Source organism: Sander vitreus, chromosome 5 (assembly GCF_031162955.1).
Source record: "Sander vitreus isolate 19-12246 chromosome 5, sanVit1, whole genome shotgun sequence".
Taxonomy (NCBI): Eukaryota; Metazoa; Chordata; class Actinopteri; order Perciformes; family Percidae; genus Sander; species Sander vitreus.
The window spans coordinates 9004696-9028404 of NC_135859.1; the positions used below are offsets into that span (position 1 = coordinate 9004696).

General features: G+C 40.5%; 1 protein-coding gene across 1 annotated transcript in view; it reads left to right on the forward strand.

Annotated features, from left to right (window-relative positions):
* niban2b (niban apoptosis regulator 2b) overlaps positions 1–17151 on the forward strand; it is a 63073-nt gene extending 45922 nt beyond the window's left edge. Inside the window, exons 9-14 of the mRNA XM_078250325.1 lie at positions 77–264; positions 560–715; positions 5812–5925; positions 10424–10531; positions 11731–11842; positions 15353–17151. Coding sequence (XP_078106451.1) covers positions 77–264; positions 560–715; positions 5812–5925; positions 10424–10531; positions 11731–11842; positions 15353–16242 — 1568 coding nt within the window. The 3' untranslated portion in view covers positions 16243–17151. The remainder of the gene's footprint in view (positions 1–76; positions 265–559; positions 716–5811; positions 5926–10423; positions 10532–11730; positions 11843–15352) is intronic.
* Positions 17152–23709: the final 6558 nt, after the last annotated feature.

The following is a 23709-nucleotide window of genomic DNA, read 5'->3' on the forward strand; positions in this document are numbered from 1 at the left end:
GAGAGGCTTGTCTCAAATTATGACCCTACATGTTTACCTCTATCCCCCCACTCTTGTGTTCCTTATTCCCCCACAGAGGTGGTTCTTCCCAAGGCTGAGAAGCTTCTGAAGGTGAGCATACAGCCCTACATCAGCTCCATCCTGGATGCCCTGATGGAGCCGACCAGCCGAGGTTTCTCTGAGGTCCGCAATGTATTCTTCAGAGAGCTGGTGGACATGAGCAAGAACACCCTCAATGAGGGCACCAAGGAGACTGTGGCACAGGTGAGGAGGTGGAGGAGGAGGTGGTTAGGATAAGCTCCTATAATGGGATGACAGTTTATGCTGCAATGGCAACATTGACATGCAGATGATCAGACCTTTCAAGAGTAACAATATTACATGTGTGAACTGGTATCGGCATCAACTGTCCGGTGATTTGAAGTCTGTGTAACTATGAAAGCCATAAAACCATTCAATAGTCCAATATGGTTTGTGAAACAGAAGTACAAATAAAATAAATACAAATATTTTTTTGTACAAATAATCCCCTCCCCCTTCTCTCCTTCATCTTCCTCAGCACATGGAGAAGATCTCAATGCTGGCCTTCCATCCGGTGAAGATGCAGAGCTGCTATGAAAAGATGGAGCCACTGAGTTTGGAGGGTCTGCAGCAGAGGTTTGATGTCTCCAGCCCCTCAGTGTTCGTCCAGAGGGCTCAGATCCTCATGAGAGAGGTGACGCTACAGCAATTACCTAAGTCACTTTCAGTGGCGGCTGCTGGTCTTTCAAAGAGGGGAAGCTCATTTTCGGCCTACATCATAGAAATTGTCCATTTATTTATAATAATAATAATAATAATATATATTATACAATAATAATATATATTATACAATAATAATATAATTATTATTATTATTCAGCCAAGCAGCAGGCAGTACAGCCAAGCCAGTGTAGCTAGTTTCATTGATCATTGATTGTAAGCCCCTACTAATATGCATAATGCTATGTCCAATTACATGTTCAATGTAGCCAGCCTGTCTATCAGATCGCATATTGGCAATCTGGAGTAACCACGATTGGATGATTTATGATCACCCAAGCCTACCCAAAATGACTTTGGTCAAATAAATTTGGTTTGACCTAATCCTGAAACACCACAAACAATGAAGTCTTACACTTGTTTGTTTGTGTTGTTTGTCCAATTAACTTATGATGCTGAGGACAATGTACATTAAAGTGGCTATATGTAACTTTCAGTTTGTGTTGATTTCAGCGGCCCCTTTGGACAAAAGTGGTAGTGTTTTTACCACACTTGCTGTTGTAAAGGTCTAGGAGTTAGTGTTACGGAGGTCATATAGTTGGTATAGGTGAATGTTTTGCTCAGAAAGAAAGTCATTCATTTACAATAAGAGAATATGTTACAGATGCGTTGCATTTCAGGTGATGCATACGGTAACTTGGCCTACTGCGGATATATCGTGAGCTAAACCTGGTATCACTGTCACTGTGTCACGAGCCAAAGCATTAAGAGTTTGTTGTAGCAACCAACGCAATAATAACTTTGATTTATATAGCTAATTTCATGAAACCCACAGATGCTTTACACAAGTACAGGGGGACAAGGGAAAATAAAATAGTAGGCATAGTTTAGTGTCGGCTACTGACGTACAACCACATCGCGCAATCTAAAGTTATTTTATGAATGAAATATACATATTACGTATCTGAGGGCCAATTCGGGGACTTTTTTGAATCATTTACAATCCCGTAATTGCCTCCATCTGTTGAATGCCCGAGCGAGTGTGTGACTCAGATTACGAAGCCGTCTTTCACTTTCCCTTTTAGCTTTTAGTTATTCGTTTAATTTCCTTCTTTTTTGTGATGGTCCTCTCCCAGTATCAGCCATAACTACAAAAGATAACTTCTAAAATACAATTAGGCCTATATAAAGAAATCTCCAGCTACCCCTTACCTGGCTTGATACAATAACAGAGGCTTTTCCGGTGTAAATATGTGAAATATGTGACCCATCAGATTGTGTACTCTGTAGCGCCGTCTACCTGCCGTAAATCATTTTGTGATTTCACGGGAAAAATTGCACCCGGGCAGAGGCCTTACTAAAACTATATAAAAATAGTGTTAGTCTTGTTTGCTGTTACAGGTAATTTATGATCATCCAATTGAACATAACACAGTTTCAGAAACATTTAAAAGTTATATATAGTCACTTTAATCAACATTTGTGTAAATGTGGCTTATTTTCAACTGCAGTCCTTTGGTGAGATGCTTTGAAACCAGTGAGGTAATGAGGAAATTTTACAGACAGAAGACAAAAAGCAGCCATAGAAGATTTTGACACTTGCAGACATGCAGAGCAGCAATAAGACACACATAAAATACGATCCTTGTCAATCAAGATGAAGTTACAAGTAAGTAAAATGGTAATATCATACATCTAACACATAAGCCAAGCAGCACAGAGTAAATTAATTAAAAATGTTCATGTCTGACTTTTCTTTGAGACTTTGTGTGAAGGTATGGTAGGTGGTACAGTCAGATGCAGAGTGTGCCCTAAAAAACATGAAACCGTATTCTTAACATTAGGAAGTCATCAAGCCTTTTGGTTACATTCATCATTGTTGCACGAAGTTTATAAGCTGTTTGTTCTTTGGTTTTTGCATAGACATAAATCATGGTATCGTCTGTGTACATCTGAACTTCATGTCCTGTGCAGAACAATGGTTAATCATTTATATACAGTATAAGCTGAACAGGAGGAGTCCCATGATAATTAGCATAATATCATGTATATAACATGAAACATTAAAAGACAGCTGGAGAGCCAACTAGTTAGCTTATAAAGCTAATCAAATATAACAGACAGTAATCATTTCATTGTCTAGAATTGAAAAGCTGCTTATGTTAGCTTTACTGAGAATGTCAATAGTAAATCTGCCCATTATTATTGTAAACAGCATTATATGCAGTGTTAAGACAGAGTTTTTAATTCAATTCAGTTTTATTTATAGTATCAAATCATAACAGGAGTTATCTCGAGACACTTTACAGTAGGTCTAGACCACACTCTATAGTAAATTCTAGAACAATTCTAAAACAATTCTAGTAATTTTACAGGGGTTGAACAGTAACTAAAGGGAATGGGGCTAAACAAAGTTGACTTGGTGAGTACACTATTGTTATTATTACCAATGGGACTAATGGGCAGGACTACGAAAATGTTGTGATTAAACTAGAATTTTAATCCTGAAATACTCTTTGCTTTACCTGTCAAGTTTGACAAAGTCTCTGATATCCACATTCAGTATCTTTGTTTATCCATCTCTACTGTTCATTCCCTTTTCTCTTGGGTGGGGGGGGCTTTTTGCAAGGCAGTAACCAAATGTATTGGACTGCTCAGAGGCCATCTGTTCTGTGACGATGTATAACAGGATACAGAATTGGATAATAGAGGAGGGTTAATAATATAAAATGTAAAACAAAATTTGATTAGCAAAAGTCTGAAAAGAAAAGCTTGGAATGCCCATACATTGATGATTGATGTGATGGTCTTGGCCTGAGAAACTCCCACAGTATTCTTTTGTTTCTAATTCAGACACAAGTAAAATCAGGGTGTTAAGACAGTGTAGCATAGGATCAAAATATCACTTGATTCAGGTTAAAACATGATGGTTCCCACATTGGAATGGAGCTAAATTATTTTCTGGCATATTTTTTTTTCAAGATTTAAACACTGAAGATGTAGTTTGTATTCATATCCAGAGCAACAGGAACTCAGTCTCAGGGAAGAGATTTCAAGAGGCAGGCACCCCCCCCCCCCATGGAGAAATTACTTATCACAACTTCCTCAGTTGGGCCCGGGGCTAGTGGGGGTGGGGTGGAGGTGGTGCGGCTCAAGGTCATTCAAAGTTCAAGTACTGTTTAGAAACTACAGATACTCAAGCTGTGAAACCCTTCCTCAAGTCCTACACTGTAAAAAAAGAAACTTCAAAGCCTTAAAAATAATGGGAATTTGAACATCTACAATTCAACGACAATTAGTAGAGTGAGTCACTCCTAAATTTGAGTCGCTCCTTTTTCAACTAAATTTTTTTGTCAGCTTGAGTTATTGGATGATTTTAGTTAAAAATCACCCAATCATGGTAAAATATCTTGTCAAAATATAACTTTGAATTACATTAATATATAGCAGGGGTTTGGCAACCTTTTTAAATACAAAGTGTCTTTTTAAATTGGTCATGCTAATCAGTTTGCCATATCAGCATTAAGCCTGCCATCATCTATCGAGCCTGCTCAGGCAGTGTTATTTTTTTCCTTTGCGTAGCATATTGTGAAGAAGGCAATGAGTACTAGCCAATCGTAAGCAGGGTAGGACAGGTCTTCACGAAATGCTAATGGGGAAAAAGTCAATCAAACTATTGTAAATAACAGGCTGTGCTTCTTGATCTGGCTGTGAAAGAGTCATTTGGAATACGGATAGGAACAATTCCCCAAAACTCTCTTGCAGATGTACTGCTAGTGTGCTATTGGTTAAGCTACCTTGTGCCAATGGTGGCACGCGTGCCTAAGGTTGCTGACCCCTGATATATAGTTGAGTCCTTTTAAGTCATCTGTCTCATGTCTATGTCAAGTCTCAAGTCTTGAATACCAAGTCAATGTCAAGTCAGGTTGTTTATCAATGTGAGTCAAGCAAGTCTCAAGTCCTCCAATTTGTGACTTGAGTCAAGTTGTGCGACTCAAGTATCCCACCTTCTGCTAAACAAACACAATGTACACTGTTCCCCCTCCCATCGCTACTGAAATGTGACCTCCGTCATGGCTGCTCGGTTCGGCAGTAAATTGCTGTCTGACACTCCGTTAATTTGTTAATAAACAAACAAAACATTGTGTTAATCACAATGTACTACTACTAAGCTACTTGGCTACATCAACATGGCAAAAGTAGTTTACTACATCAGACCCATAAGCCACTAAAAATATACTAAAATGTCAGGGTTTAGTGTATTTCTTACTACAAAAAACATATGTTCTATATTTCTGGTTTGTCAGAATCAGTCACAGGGGATCATTTAGTTATTATTGACCAAACACTTGATGATGCTGCAAAACCTTAGTTAAATCATTTGAATTAATTTGTTGTGCCTGTCTGAACTTCTGACTTATGATGCTAGCTATAGACATGTGGTATAATAATGTTTGAACTTCTTTTGCATCCAGCTCCAGTCAATACAGGTTCCATGTTTAACATGCATGTTAGGGTTTTCAATCTTAAAGCTGATTTATCTTTATCTACCAGTGGTGTGAGGTAATTTAATTTACTTCCAGGTCAGTTTAAAGAAACAAAGGACAGTCATAATGTTCCTTTTGCTCAGAGTGTGTGGAGGGATTGGACAAGATTCAGCTTGTGCTGACACCTGCAAGCACAGTAAAACTGTAGGAGCGTGGGTGCCCTCTAATGGTTTGTTCACTTTCTTAGGAGAACAGGACTTAAGAAGTTTGAATGGGGGATATTTGTGTACATGCACATCATGGGACAGAGACAGTTTGACTTGGGGCACTGCGTTATTACATTTTAACCTTTTGAATGCATGAATATTTCACCAGACAATCCTAAATACATCAGTCAGTTACATATGTTACAAAGTTTGAGCTACAAATTATAATATTGCTTGCAAACGTTTTAGAACCTGCTTTTAACACAAAAAACAATTATTGCCATTTTTTTTTCCTATTATCAATACCAAATATGATCAACTTACTGATACAAATATAACATTGTTCTCTCTCTCTTTCTTTGTACGTGTGTCCACAGCAAATGGATCATGCAGTGTATACATTTGAGCAGATCCTTCACCAGAGTCTGGAGTCTCAGTGCACAGAGGAGCTCTGTAAGTCCATCCAGCGCTGCCAGGACAGAGTCATTAAGGTAAAACACGCACAGAACTGGCTAGTAGATCATCACTTAATCATAACTTTTTAATAGTTTTAAACTCTCTCAAGGGTGGTCTGGAGGAGGAGACGCGACCCGATAAGGCATCCTCTCCAGTCCACGTCATGATACTAACTTATTAATTAAAGAAGTATTAAAGTCCATATATATGTACAGACTGACATACTTTCCCCATCACTATGGTACTTTTCCATTTAATCAACACATTTGCATAGTATGTCCTGTAGATGAACAGACATTCCAACATGGTTGAATCAACAACACAAATCAAACCTTCTCCTACTATAGGCTACAGGGTGTAGTTAAGGCATGCAGCAAAATTGCAGGCCTAACACTGAACGACCTGACTACACTGCATCAGGCTAGGGTGCTTAAAGGGTAACTACGTTTTTTTTAAACCTGGACCCTATTTTCTTATGTTTTTGTGTCTAAGTGACTGGTGGGAACAACAATCTTTGAAATTGGTCCAGTATTAAAGGTGCAATATGTAATACTGACAGCTAGTGTTTATGTAATATTGCTAGACGCTTGTCTCACATAGCCAGGCATACTTCATAGCACAGTGGAGTAGCTAACGTTAGATGCTGTCATAAAAGCCCGTGCTCACACGGAGCTCTGTACCCAACTGACAGGCACATTTTTTCGGCTTAGAATTACAGTAGGAACCGTTAAAAATGCAACAACCTCGCTGTCCTCTCCACCCGACGGACAGACACACTTTCTAGGCTTAGAATTACGGTAGGAACCGCTAAAAACACAACAACCTCACCATCCTCTCCATTCAACGGACAGACACACTTCCTCAGCTTAGAATTACGGTGAGAACTGCTAAAAATAACACTACCTTGCCGTCCTCTCCACCCAACTGAACACACTTTATTGGCTTAGAATTACGGCAAGAATCGCTAAACACACTGCAAACTTACGGACCTCTCTTCCCACTTTACAGCCCCTCTCTCTTGGCTTAAAATAACTCACCGTTGTCGGCTACGGCCGCTGAACAGGCTACACATTGTAAACAGCCGTGGCCCGCTTGCCTGGTCCTCCGGTAACGTTAGCTAGCAGTTAGCAGAGTTAGCATGGCAGCGTTAGCCAGGACCAGTCGGGATCACTTTACTGGCTGTGTCTCAATTGTTTTTGCAAGTAACCAACTCGGGTATAATGTTGTATATGTATAATAATAAATGTTGAAATGACATAAAATGCCCGTTTCAGGAGGAAATTAGCCAACTCTGCGTCCTTTTGGGCTCTAAGCTGTCTCCATCTTTCAAATACATCTCCAGTATTTACCTGGGGTTTGTTACGTCTCTGGTTACACAACTGTTAGAAACATGCCGTTTTTTTTTAGGTCGGGTAGAATCTATCTCTGTTGATCCTGTTCGTTTGTTTGCTGCTTTCATGGCTGTACTAACTTTACAGCTGTAGCGCGCTGGGTTTACGTTTTTACAGGTATATCTGGCAACCCGGCCTGGCTGTCAAACTGGGCATTTGATAACAACACACAGGCCAAAACAGAAATTCCATCACGGAACGAAAATTTCAAAAGGAGAAAATACTGACATTAGCATCGTTGTCAGAAAAGAGAGGGTTTTTCAAATTAGCATGTTTCCATAATATCTGATGACGCATTGGGGTCATTTTTGGATTTATTACAGTTAATATACTACATATTGGACCTTTAAGCAAGATCACTGCTGGACTGACTCAGGCTCAGATTAATATTCTAAGTGTCTGACAACATTATGGAAAGGATCGCTTCAGAGATACACCTTTAAAACCTCTTTGAGACCTTTCTGTTTAACCAGAAACCGCTCTGAAGTCGCTAGCGCTAATCCCACCAGACTCAGCAATACTTTTAGCGTGTATAGAGCCGACATATTTTTACATGTAAATCGGTAAACTGTGTTTATTTCACCCAAAACTAGAGTTGTGATGGTTGGAAAAGTGGAACGACGACCCTAAACGGCTTTTCATAGTTTTATTTTGTTTGTCAACTTTGAATTCAATAAAATTTTATTTATAATATCAAATCATAATAGGAGTTATCTGTCTGACGGTGCCGGTTGGGGGTGTGATGAACAGTGGCAATGATAGTCACAATAAAGATAATGACTAGAAATAGTAGTTGTTGTAGTAGTTAATGGTGTTGGTTGTTGTTCATGGGCGCTACAGGGCATAGTAGGGCACAGCAGAGCACAGCAGGGTGTGGCAGGACATTGCAGGACGTAGCGGGCATTGCAGAGCGTAGCAGGGTGTAACAGGGCACAGCAGGGCATGGAGCAGGACCACGGTGACAGCTGCAACCATGATTTAGGTGCCATCCTAATCCAAGGAAACATGCTGGGCAAAAAAAACGTAAGGACTCGGGGAATAAGCTCCCCAGAGCTAGGTTAGTAACAAGCATTTCTGGGACATGGATACACACAGATGGAAAGAAAGAGGAGACCGAATTTTAGTGTGTCAAAGGAAGTCCCCCGGCAGTCTAAAACTATAACGGCATAACTAAGAGCTGCAGAGATAGGGAGGCGGCGTGCCGTGACTGTGGCTACACACCCTCCCCCGCCGGTCTAGGCGAACGCTGCAACTCCTCACTCCCTAAATACACGTAAGCTTTCTATGAAGAGAAGTAGAGATAGGGAAGGGGTGCGCCATGACTGTGGCTACACACCTTCCCCCGCCGGTTTAGGCGAACGTTGCAACTCCACACTCCCTAACTATAAGCTTTATCGAAGAGGAGAGTTTTAAGTTTACTCTTAAAAGTGGTGATGGTGTCTGCACCCCAAACCCAGCTTGGGAGCTGGTTTCACAGGAGAGGAGCCTGATAGCTGAAGGCTCTGGCTCCCATTCTACTTTTAGAGACTCTAGGAATGTCAAGTAACTCTGCATTCTGGGAGCGCATCTAGTGGGACAATAAGGTACTATGAGCTCTTCAAGATATGATGGTGCTTGACCATTTAGAGCTTTGTAGGTCAGAAGAAGGATTTCAAATTCAATGCTGGATTTTACAGGAAGCCAATGCAGAGAAGCTAATACAGGAGAAATATGATCTCTTTTCTTAGTTCTTGTCAGAACACGTGCTGCAGCATTCTGGATCAGCTGCAGAGTATTTAGGTTTTTAGTTGAGCATCCTGATAATAAGGAATTACAGTAGTCCAGTCTGGAAGTAACAAATGCATGGACTAGTTTTTCAGCATCGTTTTGAGACAAGATGTTCCTAATTTTGGCAATGTTACGAAAGTGAAAAAAGGCTGTTCTTGAGGTTTGTTTTAAGTGGGCGTTAAAGGATATATCCTGATCAAAAATAACTACTAGAATTAAGTGTATTTTAAGATGCTAAAATAGTGCTGGGCAATATATCGATATTATATTGATATCGTGATATGAGACTACATATCGTCTTAGATTTTGGATATCGTGATATGACATAAGTGGTGTCTTTTACTGGTTTTAAAGGGTGCATTACAGTAAAGTGATGCACTTTTCTGAACTTACGAGACTGTTCTGTTCTATTATTTGCCTTTTCCCCACTTAGACATTATGTCCACACTACTGATGATTGTTTATCTAAAATCTAAGTGTGAAGATATTTTGTTAAACGTGTTGAAGTGTTTTACGACACTGCCTGATCAGTTCTGCGCTTGCGCGAACACCGGCAAACTTCACAGCTCTATGCACGCATTGGTGTAAGGATGTTTGGACATTTCTGGTTACCAGAAGAAAACATTAGACAGTGACAGTAAACCGTTATGATGGCAGAGATGAAGTTTACAAGGTGTTTGCTGGAGTTGGAGTTGCCTAAAGTATCTGTTAATGATATACGGAGGGTCGTCCGGCCATCCAGTACAACACCATGTAGCAAATTAAATAAAGGCTTCAAATTTTACGTTTCATCATTTCTTTGCAACTTGAAGGTAATTTGCTAACGCTAGCTATCCTGAGCTAGAAGCCTTGCTTTGGTGTTTTAAGTCATGACTTCATCCTGCTTCAGGTTAATCATGCTTTAAATAAAGTTTAAGCATGTGTATACCTCTCACTTCATGTGTTTGTACTTCGATGAAAGTATCGGGTAAAAACAGGGCTACAAATGAGATCTCTGTGAGAGACCAGCAAACCCCTAGCAAACTATTATGTAGCTCAATGCTGGACATTTCACCCCAAATTCCGGTCACTTTAGACACTGCTTTTTGTAACAAATGCAGTGGAGGAAAAAATACACTGTCTCTCTGACACTTAGTGGGGTACAAGTAAAAAGAATTAAATGGAAATACTAAAGTTAAGTACAAGTACCTCAAAAGTATACTTAGCTACTAGAGTAAATGTACTTATTTATAGTCCACGACTCTTGTGTCAACAATCAAGTCAATCAGAAAGAGGAAAATAGATTTAGTTTTAAAGAAGCTGTTCACTAATGAAATCGCAGAAAACTTCTATGGTGGTAATAATACTTTTTTGTGTGTGGTTTTTTTCGGTTCAGAAATTTGACTATGACAGCAGCACAGTAAGGAAGCGTTTCTTCCGTGAGGCTCTTCTCCAGATCTTCATCCCCTACATGCTGAAGCAGCTCAGCCCTTCCTGTGCATCGGTGAGTCTCAGAGCATTGTGTCACCAAAAACCTCAAATATTAACGAAACTATTTTAATTCATGTGTTCCATCATTTGAAAGGAGGAAAATATCCAAAATGTATTGGCAGTGAGGTTTACACTAACAGTCAAAAGTTTGGGATCACTTAGAAATTTCCACTCCATTACAGACAGAATACCAGCTAAGATCAGTTGCATTGTTCTTTTTACATGTATGTATGTACTTACATAATTGCAAAAGGGTTCTCCAATGTTTTCTCAGTTAGCCTTTTAAAATGATATCAGATTCTTAAACAGAATGTGCCGTTGGAACATTGGATGAATGGTTGCTGATAATGGGCAATGTAGATATAGCATTAAAGATCAGCCACTTCTTTCTACAACAGTCAAGAACCCTTTTGCAATTATGTAAGCACATAATGTAATCTGAAAATTGCTGCCCTGATTAAAAAAAACAATGCAACTGATCTCAGCTGGTTTTCTGTCTATAATGGAGTGGAATGGAAATTTCTAAGTGACCCCAAACTTTTGACCGGTAGTCTATGTATTGTGTGTACTTGTGCAGTGTCAAACTGTACCATGTATCTTTGTCATCTAGCTCTAGACAGAAAAAGACTTAACAATACTAGTTTAAAATACTGTGTATCAAACAGACGGTAGGATAACCGTCTGGATTCTGCTCATCTTAATCTGCATTAGAATAATACTTTTATTTGTTACAAAAACTACCCTGAAATGAGCATGTTTATAGAGATGTCTGGTTAACCCTCTGAGGACGAAAGACGCACCGGCGCTTCCAAATGTTTGACAAAACTCCTACTCAAAAAGCTATATTACAAAATTTCATTTCAGACATTTATTAACTATTTTATCATATATAACCTAAGACTTTGGTAAATTACTTTCAACCACCGAAACAATTTGTACAAGACATCAGTTAAGGTTTGTTTTCAAAAGAGATTTGAGGAATTTCAAAAAGCTAACATCAATGTTTCACCTTTAGCGCCAAATTATCTCTTTATACATTGCTGAGTTTGTTCTGAACATTTTGATATGAAACCCATGGAGAACAGTTTTATGCAAAAACCCTTAAAAAGCTAATTGTAAAAAGATATGTGAAAATCCCCTTAGACATCAGAGGGTTAAAACAAATATTAAACTCAGATGTTAAAAGGTTTTGACTGTTGTTGTGAACACCAGGAGCTGCCGCGCTTCCAGGAGCTGATCTTTGAGGACTTTTCCCGTTTCATTCTGGTGGAGAACATCTTTGAAGAGGTGGTGCTGCACTCTGTGATGAAGGACATCACGATGGGTCAGTTTTCTACAGTGTTATTCTTCCTGTCGGTTTCTACACCCACATAGTTCATTATTTGCTTTACTGAGCTCTTTGGTTATCACTAGGTAAAAAAATATTACTAGTACCTAAAAAACCTTTTGTCTTATGTCTAACTCCCATTTCTCTGATGAGAGACAGCTAATTATATCTATTTTTCCCTTTTATTTTATTATTCATTATAAATTTATAAATTAATCATTTGATAGCCTGTTGTCGTCATGCGTTTATGATTGGCTCAGCTGTTTTACCAGATAGCAGGGGGGTGAGTCCTTGGCAGCGGCCCTTATTCAAATCTGATCCCCGCGGCCCTTTGCTGCATGTCGTCCCCCCTCTCTCTCCCCTTTCCTGTCTTCAAGCTATCCTATCAGTTAAAGGCCACAGAAACAAAAAACAAAACAGATAACAGTCCTTTCCAGGAAATTTCCTGAAAAAAATATAGTTGCATTAAGGTGACCAGACGTCCCCGGTTTCCGGGGACAGTCCCCGGTTTCGGTGACATGTCCCCAGCTGGAGCTGTCCCCGGAAATGTCCCCGGTTTTCACTGTGACTGACAGACTCGAAATTGGAATGAAAGAAAGAAAATATTGACCAAACGTATAGTTGCGCACCCTACATGCACAGGCTCAAGACAGCCAGAGCAAGCCCTGCTCAGAGCTCAGAGATGTTCTAGAATGCCCATATTTTACAATGCTAAAATGACTGTTTATTTACAGTGGTGTGAAAAAGTGTTTGCCCCCTTCCTCATTTCCTGTTCCTTTGCATGTTTGTCACACTTAAGTGTTTCGGAACATCAAACCAATTTAAACAAAAGTCAAGGACAACACAAGTAAACACAAAATGCAATTTGTAAATGAAGGTGTTTATTATTAAAGGAGAAAAAAAATCCAAACCATCATGGCCCTGTGTGAAAAAGTGATTGCCCCCCCTTGTTAAAACATACTATAACTGTGGTTGTCCACACCTGAGTTCAATTTCTCTAGCCACACCCAGGCCTGATTATTGCCACACCTGTTCACAATCAAGGCATCACTTAAATAGGAGCTGCTTGACACAGTAAGGTCCACCAGAAGATCCTTAAAAGCTACACATCATGCCGAGACCCAAAGAAATTCAGGAACAATTGAGAAGAAAGTAGTGAGATCTATCAGTCTGGAAAGGGTTATAAAGCCATTTCCAAAGCTTTGGGAATCCAGCGAACCACAGTGAGAGCCATTATCCACAAATGGCGAAGACATGGAACAGTGGTGAACCTTCCCAGGAGTGGCCGGCCGCCCAAAATTACCCCAAGAGCGCAGCGACGACTCATCAAGAGGTCACAAAAGACCCCACAACAACGTCCAAGAACTGCAGGCCTCACTTGCCTCAGTTAAGGTCAGCGTTCATGCCTCCACCATCAGGAAAAGACTGGGCAAAAAATGGCCTGCATGGCAGAGTTCCAAGGAGAAAACCACTGCTGAGCAAAAGAACATCAAAGCTTGTCTCAATTTCTCCAGAACACATCTTGATGATCCCCAAGACTTTTGGGACAACATTCTGTGGACCGATGAGACAAAAAGTGGAACTCTTTGGAAGGTGTGTGTCCAAGTATATCTGGCGTAGAAGGAACACTGCATTTCATAAAAAAGAACATTATACCAACTGTAAAATATGGTGGTGGTAGTGTGATGGTCTGGGGCTGTTTTGCTGCTTCAGGACCTGGAAGACTTGCCGTGATAAAAGGAACTATGAATTCTGCTGTCTACCAAGAGATCCTGAAGGAGAATGTCCGACCATCTGTTCGTGTACTCAAGCTGAAACGAACTTGGGTTCTGCAGCAGGACAATGATCCTAAACACACCAGCAAGTCCACCACCCGAATGGCTGAAGAAAAACTAAAATGAAGACTTTGGAGTGGCCTAGCCAAAGTCCTGACCTGAATCCTATTGAGATGTTGTGGTATGACCTTAAAAAAGGCCGTTCATGCTCGAAAACCCTCTAATGTAACTGAATTAGGACAATTCTGCAAAGATGAGTGGGCCAAAAATTCCTCCAGGGCGCTGTAAAAGCCTCATTGCACGTTATCGCAAGCGGCTTGGTTGCAGTTGTTGCTGCTAAGGGTGGCCCAACCAGTTATTAGGTTTAGGGGGCAATCACTTTTTTCACACAGGGCCATGATGGTTTGGATTTTTTTTCACCTTTAATAATTAACACCTTCATTTACAAATTGCATTTTGTGTTTACTTGTGTTGTCCTTGACTATTGTTTAAATTGGTTTGATGTTCGAAACACTTAAGTGTGACAAACATGCAAAGGAACAGGAAATGAGGAAGGGGGCAAACACTTTTTTCACACCACTGTACATGGAGTCTGGTGGGTTTAGCAAACTCAAAAAAAAAAATGTTTAAAAAAAAAGGATCTTACTCTTTAACAGAAAGGTCGACCTCCTTAGAAATCCTTTCCATAATATTGTCAGACACTTAGAATATTAATCTGAGCCTGTCAGTGGCAAAACGAGCACTTTTATGAACGTAAATACAAGCTGGACAATTGTCCTATTAACTTACAATGTAGCTTGTTTCGCCGATGCCGACTGCAGCGATACTAGGATCAGATCTTTAGGGGGCCTCAGCCCCTAATGAGAATGTGACACGGATATAGTGCATGCAAAAGTGTTAATCAAAAAACTGACAGACTCAGCCAAAGGCTTGAGTCTGGCACAACCACCTCAACCATATTCTAAACTTTCCAATGATATTAGCACCAGTTGCTGTGACAAATGGTTTGCGAGAAAATTAACATTGAACTTACATGAAATGTTATAATTTTTGCATTCTGCATTTCTCTGCACACCCATTACTCTCTGTGAAATATCTCACAAACTCTTCACTCAACACATGCATCGGTACAACAAGCGGTTCCCGGGTAATCCGGTTTTAAAATTGCAACACATTTCTACATGGTCTCCAACTTTGGGCCAAAATTAGAATGTATTCTCATGTAAACTATTTATGTCAGCATAGACATTTTTGTAAATTGCTTAGCCAGTGTATCCCACCATAATGGTTATTATATTGCCAGATCCCTTACAAATATGAATATTTTGTATATATAATATATATTTCTACTGGTATGCTTCCTAGTGACATTAATGCGAAAATATGAAGAAAAAACTATTCAACCTGTGTGTGCATGGTTACAATTCTGAAGTGCAAAATAGTTCAGGCTACAGCACAAATATTTCCATCCATAGATAAGAATAATCAAGTCTAACCTCTGAATTTCTTTTCAAAGTGCACCAGATTGATGCATTTAAATGTTAAAATAGACAAAATCTTCTTACAGGGGAGCATGCCCATGGACCCCCCTAGGGGGGCTTGTGCCCCAGTGCAGCTCTAGGTCTAGTGATGCCCCTGGGGCAGTGTCCCCGTTTTAAGTTTTACAAAGATTACAAAGACACTTTTTTTCTTTATCACTCATCATGCACATTTTGACCTCTTCTTTCTGTAGCTGTGAAGGAGGCGGCGGTCCAGAGGAGACACAACCTGTACAGAGACAGCATTGTCCTCAGCAACAGCGACCCCAGCTTGCACCTACTTGGAGAAAACCCCTCCATCGACTGGGCTGGGGAGTACGGAGGAGCCCAGGAAGAGGTGGATGGAGCAGTGAAGGACACTGAGTGTGGCAATGAAGGTGAAGGCGGGGCAGCCCAGAAGAGAAGGAGGATGAAGCAGGTGGTGTCCATGATCCAGGTGGAAGGCTCCCCAGTCCTGCCCAACGAGTCATGCATGGAGGTGCCTAGTGTCATCGACATCCCAGAAGAGGATGGAGGAGAGGAGGAGGAGAAGGATGGAGATGGGGAGGAGAACTCGGATGATAAAGCTTCTGCTGACCAAAATGTATCTGCAAGTCCCAGAGCTTCAGAGAACCCTCCAGACTTGTCAAATGGTTCTGTCTTGAAGGAAGAGGAAGCCAAGTCAGAGGAGCAGGGTAAAGAAGAAGTCCCACAAAAGGTTGAATTTGCTCCAGAAAGTGCTTCAGTCGTGGAAGAGAAGGGTAAGGGAGGGGACAACCTGTCGATGGTGGAGGAACAACCGCACTCCGACCAGGAGGTGTCAGAGGAGACACTGCCACCGCCACCTGAGGAAATCCTATCTGGGGCTACAGAAACTGCTGCAGAGAGCCTCCCAGAGGCAACATCTGACTTCCCTTTGCCTCCACATGACGACAGTGGCTTCCAGTCTCCCACCAATGAAGGGGGAGAGGCAGAGAACGACGAGGAGGATGTGGCCCCTAGCGCAGCAGTCCCACAGCCCTCAGAGGAGCACCCTGAGGTGAGGGAGACTAGTATTGCTGCAGCGCCAGGAGCAGAGACCAAAACCGGTGACCAAGACCAGTGACTCTGAGACAAGTAATGAAATGATTTCCATTTGTTAGACCTAAACAGACTTCTGTTTTTATTTTTATTATTTTTCTTTCTTTTTTGGACAGAGATTAAAACGCATGACGCATGTTGTTTTAACATATCAGTTTTTTTCAGTTCTACAACAGTTTTAGGCACCGTAATCATTTAGCAGATTTTTTTTCACCGAGCAGGGCTCAGGTGCTCATTCACAACTGTTGCATCTGACAGAAAATCCTCAGCAAATTGAGTTTTCAATCCACATATGTTTCATGTTTTATTTTCTCTTCACCTGATATTAATGTAAGCACAGTGGACGACCTTGAGTCCGTAATGGTGTGTTTTAAGCATGCAAGAACACCCCGGGTTGATTTAGCTCTTAAGTCTATCTTGTTTAACTACTGTGATGCCTTTAATAACCTTCAGCAATTTTATTTTTTTTTGTTTTTTACATGTGTTGGTCTATTTACTTATAGAAACTTACTTATTGTTTAACAGAAAATACTTTCCAGAATGTGGAAAAGTCTCACAGTTGATTTTCTTTTCCATCTCAAACTTGCATTACAATTCATTAAATTGTCTCAATGTACACATTGACATCTTAAGACTTGACTATTTCTTTTGTGTTGGTAAGAATAACACTATTTTATAAAAGTTTATCCCTTAATAAAGTAAGCTTGTGTATATTATGTATAAATACTTCTATGGACCAGTGAACTATACCAGACTGTCATTTTACATAATTTTATATAATTTTATAAGTGCCTTAGCTGATCTCTCCACCCCCTATTTTATTTATTATTTTGTAACCCCCCTTCTTTTTTGACAATGTACTTTTAGATTTATTTTACTCTTGCGTGATGCAAATGACTGTTATTGATAATAAATAATTATCCATAAATTATCAGTTTGTCGTCATGTCTTTATTATAAATACACACACACACAACTAAGTTTGTGAACTGAGAGCCAAACTCTCTTAACATCTTTGATTTATGGGATCAAGACTTCCAGGTTTAGAGTTGCACAAGGCAAGATTATGTAAAAAAAAATCCTATTAAACTTCTGAATATTCCTGGCCTTGCTAATTATTACCAATAATGGCTGCATTACATTTAGTTGTACTAGTGCAGGCTGGTTCAATGGGATGGCTTACGGGCACTTCTAAATTAAATGATAATAGAGTTACTGGTTACACATGGCAAAATGTCTGCCACAATTCTATTTATTAATTTAATAGTCTTGCTGCGTAAGAGCCTGATTAAGTCTGAAACGGCAAACTAAATATCAATCACCGCAACAGTTTTCACTCGTATTTTCCCAAATGTTTTTATACCTCAGGGTATCTGCCACCCAAATATTGTTCTATTGGGGTCTGACCTTCAATATTATGATAATAAAGCTACTTTGACTACTTTGACTTGACCTTGCCACTGCTTTTTTTAAATACAACTTTTGCCTCTCATTCACCCATTCGCACACACTGATGGCAGCAGGGCTGCAAGGCGCTGGCCTGACCATCAGGAGCAACTTGGGGTTAGTGTCTTGCTCAAGGACTTATTGAGATGTGGGCAGGAAAAGGCAGGGATCGAACCTCCAAGGTAAGCCCAGGTCAGCGAGGTTTGATAAGTGGGCCAGGCCAATTCAGTTCAATTTTATTTATAGTGTCAAATCATAACAGGAATTATCTCAGGACACTTTACAGATAGAGTAGGTCTAGACCACACTCTATAATTTACAAGGACACAACAATTCCAGTGATTCCCCCAATAGCATGCATGAATGAGTAAGTGCGGCAGTGGCGAGGAAAAACTCCCTTTTAGGAAGAAACCTCGGACAGACCCAGGCTCTTGGTAGGCGGTGTCTGATGGTGCCGGTTGGGGGTGTGATGAACAATGCCAATAATAGTCACAATAAAGATAATGACTAGAAGTAGTAGTTATAATAGTTCATGGTGTCGTAGAGCACAGCAGGGAGTGGCAGGGTGTTGGCCGGACATAGCAAGTCGAAGCCGGGCATTGCAGAGCGTAGCAGGGTGTAATAGGGCACAGCAGGGCGTAGAGCAGTGTGTAGAGCAGGACCACGGCGACAGCTGCCAACATGATGTAGGTGCCATCATGATCCAAGGAAACATGCTGGGTGGAAAAAGAACATAAGGACTCTGGGGAATAAGCTCGCCGGAGCTATGTTAGTAACAAGCATTTCTGGAACTTAATACACACATTAATAATACACACAGATGGAAAGAGAGAGGAGAGAGAAGCTCAGTGTGTCAAAGCAGGTACCCCAGTAGTCTAGAACTATAACCGCATAACTAAGAGCTGCAGGGAAGGGGAGATAGGGAGGCTGTGTTCCGTGATTGTGGCTACACACCTTCCCCGCTGATCTAGGCTAATGCTGCGACTCCTTACTCCCTAAGTATACGTAAGCTTTCTATGGGGAGAAGCAGAGATAGGGTAGGGCTGCGCCATGACTGTGGCTACACACCCTCCCCCGCCGGTCTAGGCAAACGCTGCAACTCCTCATACCCTAAATATACTAAGCTTTCTATGAAGAGAAGCAGAGATAGGGAGAGGGTGTGTCATGACTGTGGCTACACACCTTCCACCGCCAGTCTAGGCGAACGCTACAACTCCTCACTCCCTAACTATAAGCTTTATCGAAGAGGAGAGTTTTAAGTTTACTCTTAAAAGTGGTGACGGTGTCTGCCCCCCGAACCCAGACTGGGAGCTGGTTCCACAGGAGAGGAGCCTGACAGCTAAATGCTCTGGCTCCCATTCTACTTTTAGAGACTCTAGGAACCACAAGTAACACTGCATTCTGGGAGTGCAGTGCTCTAGTGGGACAATAAGGTACTATGAGCTCTTCAAGATATGATGGTGCTTGACCATTTAGAGCTTTGTAGGTCAGAAGAAGGATTTTAAATTCAATGCTGGATTTTACAGGAAGCCAATGCAGAGAAGCTAATACAGGAGAAATATGATCTCTTTTCTTTCGTTTTTGTCAGAACACGCGCTGCAGCATTCTGGATCAGTCTTAAGAGTTTTATTTGAGCATCCTGATAATAGGGAATTACAATAGTCCAGCCTGGAAGTAACAAATGCATGGACTAGTTTTTCACCATCGTTTTGAGACAGGATGTTCCTAATTTTGGCAATGTTACAAAGGTGAAAAAAGGCTGTTCTAGAGGTTTGTTTTAAGTGGGCGTTAAAGGATATATCCTGATCAAAAATAACTCCTAGATTTCTGACAGTAGTTCTGGAGGCCATGGCAATGCCATCCAGAGTAATTATATCTTCGGATAATGAGGTTCGGAGGTGTTTAGGGCCCAGCACAATGACTTCAGTTTTGTTTGAGTTTAAAGCACCCATATTATGCTCATTTTCAGGTTCATAGTTGTATTTTAAGGTTGTACCAGAATAGGTTTACATGGTTTAATTTTCAAAAAACACCATATTTTTGTTCTACTGCACCGCTCTCTCTCACTGCTGCAGATCCTCTTTTCAGCTGGTCTCTGTTTTAGCTACAGAGTGAGAACTTTTTTCTTCTTCTGTACTATCTTTGATTGCACTCGCACATGCGCAGTAGCTCAGATGTAGATCATGTCAGCTAGCTAGCTCCATAGACAGTAAAAGAAAGGCTGTTTCTACAGCTTCGGTCAGTTACAAGGCAGGATTAGCTGGGAGACTTCTAAATGAGATCGCGCATATGTAAGTAGTTCTTTTGTAGATTATGGTGAACTTGTGTGTGTTGTAGCAGTGCTTTGCTATTGAGAACGCGGTAGCATGCTAGCGTTAGTATTAGCGTTAGCATGCTACGAGCTAATGGTTGCAGTTAGCCAGCTCATTTCGGCTTGTGACGTCACAAGCTGTGCCGATTTTGAACAACTCACCCAAGAAGGCAGGACACATTCAGAAACCGTATCTCACTCAGAACAGCATGGATGGATTTTCTTCAAAGTTTGTATGTGTGTGGAAGCACCAGAGACACAAAAGAACACCCCAAATCCCAGAAAAAGTGTTTTTTCCTAATATGGGCACTTTAACATCAGAAAATTGTAGGTCATCCATGATTTTATATCTTTCATGCATACTTAAAGTTTACAGTCATGTGAAAAAATGACAACCTAGAGATTGGCATGGGGTACTTTCCATAAAATCATCTCTCAATGCAAATCAAACCAGCTATTAGGCTAACTGAAATAAAACCATGCCAATCTCTAGGTATGGTGAAGGGTATGTGATGATGTGGGGCTATTTTAATTCCAAAGGCCAAAGGAACTTTATCAGGATGCATAGTATCCTGGATCCATGAAATAACTGGCCTTTAAAAATAAAAATCTGCCTGCCTCTATGGGAATTTAACATAGGGGTGTACTTACTTATGCCCCCTGTATTTTAAGGAAGAACATTTATTTATTTACAATACATTATTCATTCATAAACAAAATTGGTGTCCTTAAAGGTTGGATTTTTCCTCATTTTTTTAATTAAGGCATTAAGATCAATTTCCAAAAGATGATTTTTTTATCCCTCTTTTTAGTCAACTGTAGCATGGGTGTCCTAATTTTTTCACGACTGTAGCTAACTGACTGGTTTTGTCTGGCATACAAGTATAATTGGGTGTCATCCGCATAACATTGAAAGTTAATTGAGTGTTTCCTAATAATATTGCCTAGAGGAAGCATATATAAGGAGAATATAATTGGTCTAAGCACTGAGCCTTGAGGAATGCCATGGCTAACTTTAGCGTAATTGGAGGATTTATTGTTGATATTAACAAATTGAGATTGATCAGAGAAATAGGACTTAAACCAGCTTAGTGCGATTCCTTTAATGCTAAATGTTCCCATCTCTGTAAAAGGATGGTATGGTCAATAGTGTCAAATGCAGCACTAAGATCTAATAAGACAAGTATAGAGACAAGTCCTTTGTCAGCAGCAATTAGAAGGTTGTTAGTAATTTTCATCAGTGCCGTCTCTGTGCTATGATGCTGTCTAAATCCTGACTGAAAGTCCTCAAATAGACCATTCCTATGTAAAAAGTCACATAACTGATTAGCGACTACTTTCTCAAGGATCTTGGCGAGAAAGGGAAGGTTAGATATAGGTCTATAGTTGGCTAAGACCTCATGATCGAGGGTGGGTTTTTTCAGAAGCGGTTTTATCACAGCTACTTTAAATGACTGTGGTACATAACCTGTTAATAAAGACATATTGATCATATCTAGTAATGAAGTGTTAACCACGGGTAACGCTTCTTTAAGTAGCCTCGTTGGGATGGGGTCTAAGAGACAGGTAGATGGCTTTGCTGAAGAGACCTGAATTGTTGAAGGTCTATAGGAAGAAAGCAGTCTAAGTATATGTCAGGTCCTGTCGTTCTTTCTACCACTCCTGCATTCAAAGGTGAACCGTTAGAAGTTGAGGGCAAAAGGCGATGAATTCCATCCCTGATTGTTATAATTCTATCATTAAAGAAACTCATGAAGTCGTCACTCCTAAGAGCTAGGGGAATAGATGGCTCAGTAGAGCTGTGGCTATCTGTCAGCCAGTGCTGAAAAGAAACCTTGGGTTGTTCTTATTTTCTTCTATTAGTGTTGAGTAATAGTCTGATCTGGCATTTCTGAGCGCCCTCCTATAAATTTTCAATTATTGCCAATCTAAACGAGATTCTTCCAATTTGGTGGAACGCCATTTTCTTCAAGTTTTCGTGAGATTTGTTTTAATTTGCGAGTTTGGGAGTTATACCAAGGTGCTAGTTTCCTTTGCTTCATCATCTTCTTTTTGAGAGGAGCAACAGAGTCTAAAGTCGTCCGTAGGCAGGCCATAGCACCGTCTACAAAATTATCAATTTGGGAGGGACTAAAGTTAACATAAAGGTGTTTGTGTGTGCTCTGTTATATTGAGTTGAGACATTGAGTTAAATGCTGTTGGAATATCTTCCTTAAATTTAGCTATAGCACTGTCAGATAGGCATCTAGTGTAGAAGCTTTTATTTCATTTCATATAGTCGAGTAGTAAGAATTCGAAAGTTATTAAAAAATGATAATATAATCCAGATTTTAGGACTACACATGACAAAAACTCTGAGAATTCACATACAAATTCAGAATACGGGCCTGGCACTCGGTAAACAAGAACAAATATAATTGTTGGTTGTTGGTTGTAATGTTTTCCATATCGGATGTTGAAGATTAAGAACAAGACTTTCAAACGAGTTATAATTTAGTTTAGGTTTAGGATTAATTAACAGGCTTGAGTCAAATATGGCTGCAACTCCCCCTCCTCGGCCTGAGCCTCGAGGAATTTGAGTATTATTATAACTGGGAGGAGTGGCTTCATTTAGACTAACATATTCTTCGGCCTAGCCATGTTTCCGTAAAACAGAATAGATCAATTTGATTATCTGATATCAAATTGTTTACCAATATTGCTTTAGAAGACAGAGATCTAATATTGAATAGTCCACATTTGATTCTCCTATTCTGTTCTATCGTTGCAGTGGTTGTTTTAATTCCAATTAGGTTGTTAAGTATACTACCTCGTTGGTTTATGTACCTCGTTGGTTTACGTTGATTTTACCTCGTTGATTTTACCGATCTCAGTCGGGGGAGAGACACCGCAGTTATGGAATTATGAATGGTTGGCTGCTCCAAAGGAAGCACAGAGGAGCGTGTAGCGCTGTACCTCTGATTACTGATATTATTGATTCTTACTGGAACGATATAACTGGTCTGTGGGTTAGCAAAGTTATTTGTAAAGGAGTGAGAGCTCATGGGAGAGTGTGACTGGGAAAGTGCGCTTGTGCGTGTGTTTACGGGGTGCAAACAGTCAGTCAAAGGTCTGGGTCTGCAGGGATGAATCCCATCCCTGCTGAACAGGGAGCCACGTTCCCAAAACAGATTAAAATTGTCAATAAAACCTATCTTGTGAATGCTGCATGTAAACTGGAGCCAGGTGTTGAGGATGAGTATTCTGCTAAAAAGGCATACTCCGCGACCTCGAGATGGAAGTCGGCCGAAATAAAAATCAAAGCACCCAGTGCTTTTTAAAGCTTCAATGAGAGTGCCGAAGTCTTTCTTTGTGCGCTCACTCTGCTGATAGGACATGTCGTTATGTCCACAATGGACCACGATGCGTTTAGTAGAGGTCGGGAGTGAGGGTATCAGGTCCATAGCTTTAGCCAGGATGTCTGCAACTTTGGCTCCAAGAAAGCAGTGTGTGACAGCATTAAAAAACCGTATATCCCGGGTGATGGAGTCACCAATAATTATTGTGGTTGGGGGGAAGAGCGGACGAGGAGTGGGGGGGGGGGGGCGTGAATGGCCGGTGACGGGAACAAAACAGCCAGTATCGGTTTCAGATGGACAAGGAAAAGAAGAGGAAGATTGCTTACCGTTTGGTGGGGGAGATTGTTTTTGAGGAACGTTGTCATTTGGCCAGTTCAGGCAAGGGAGGCCACCGGACC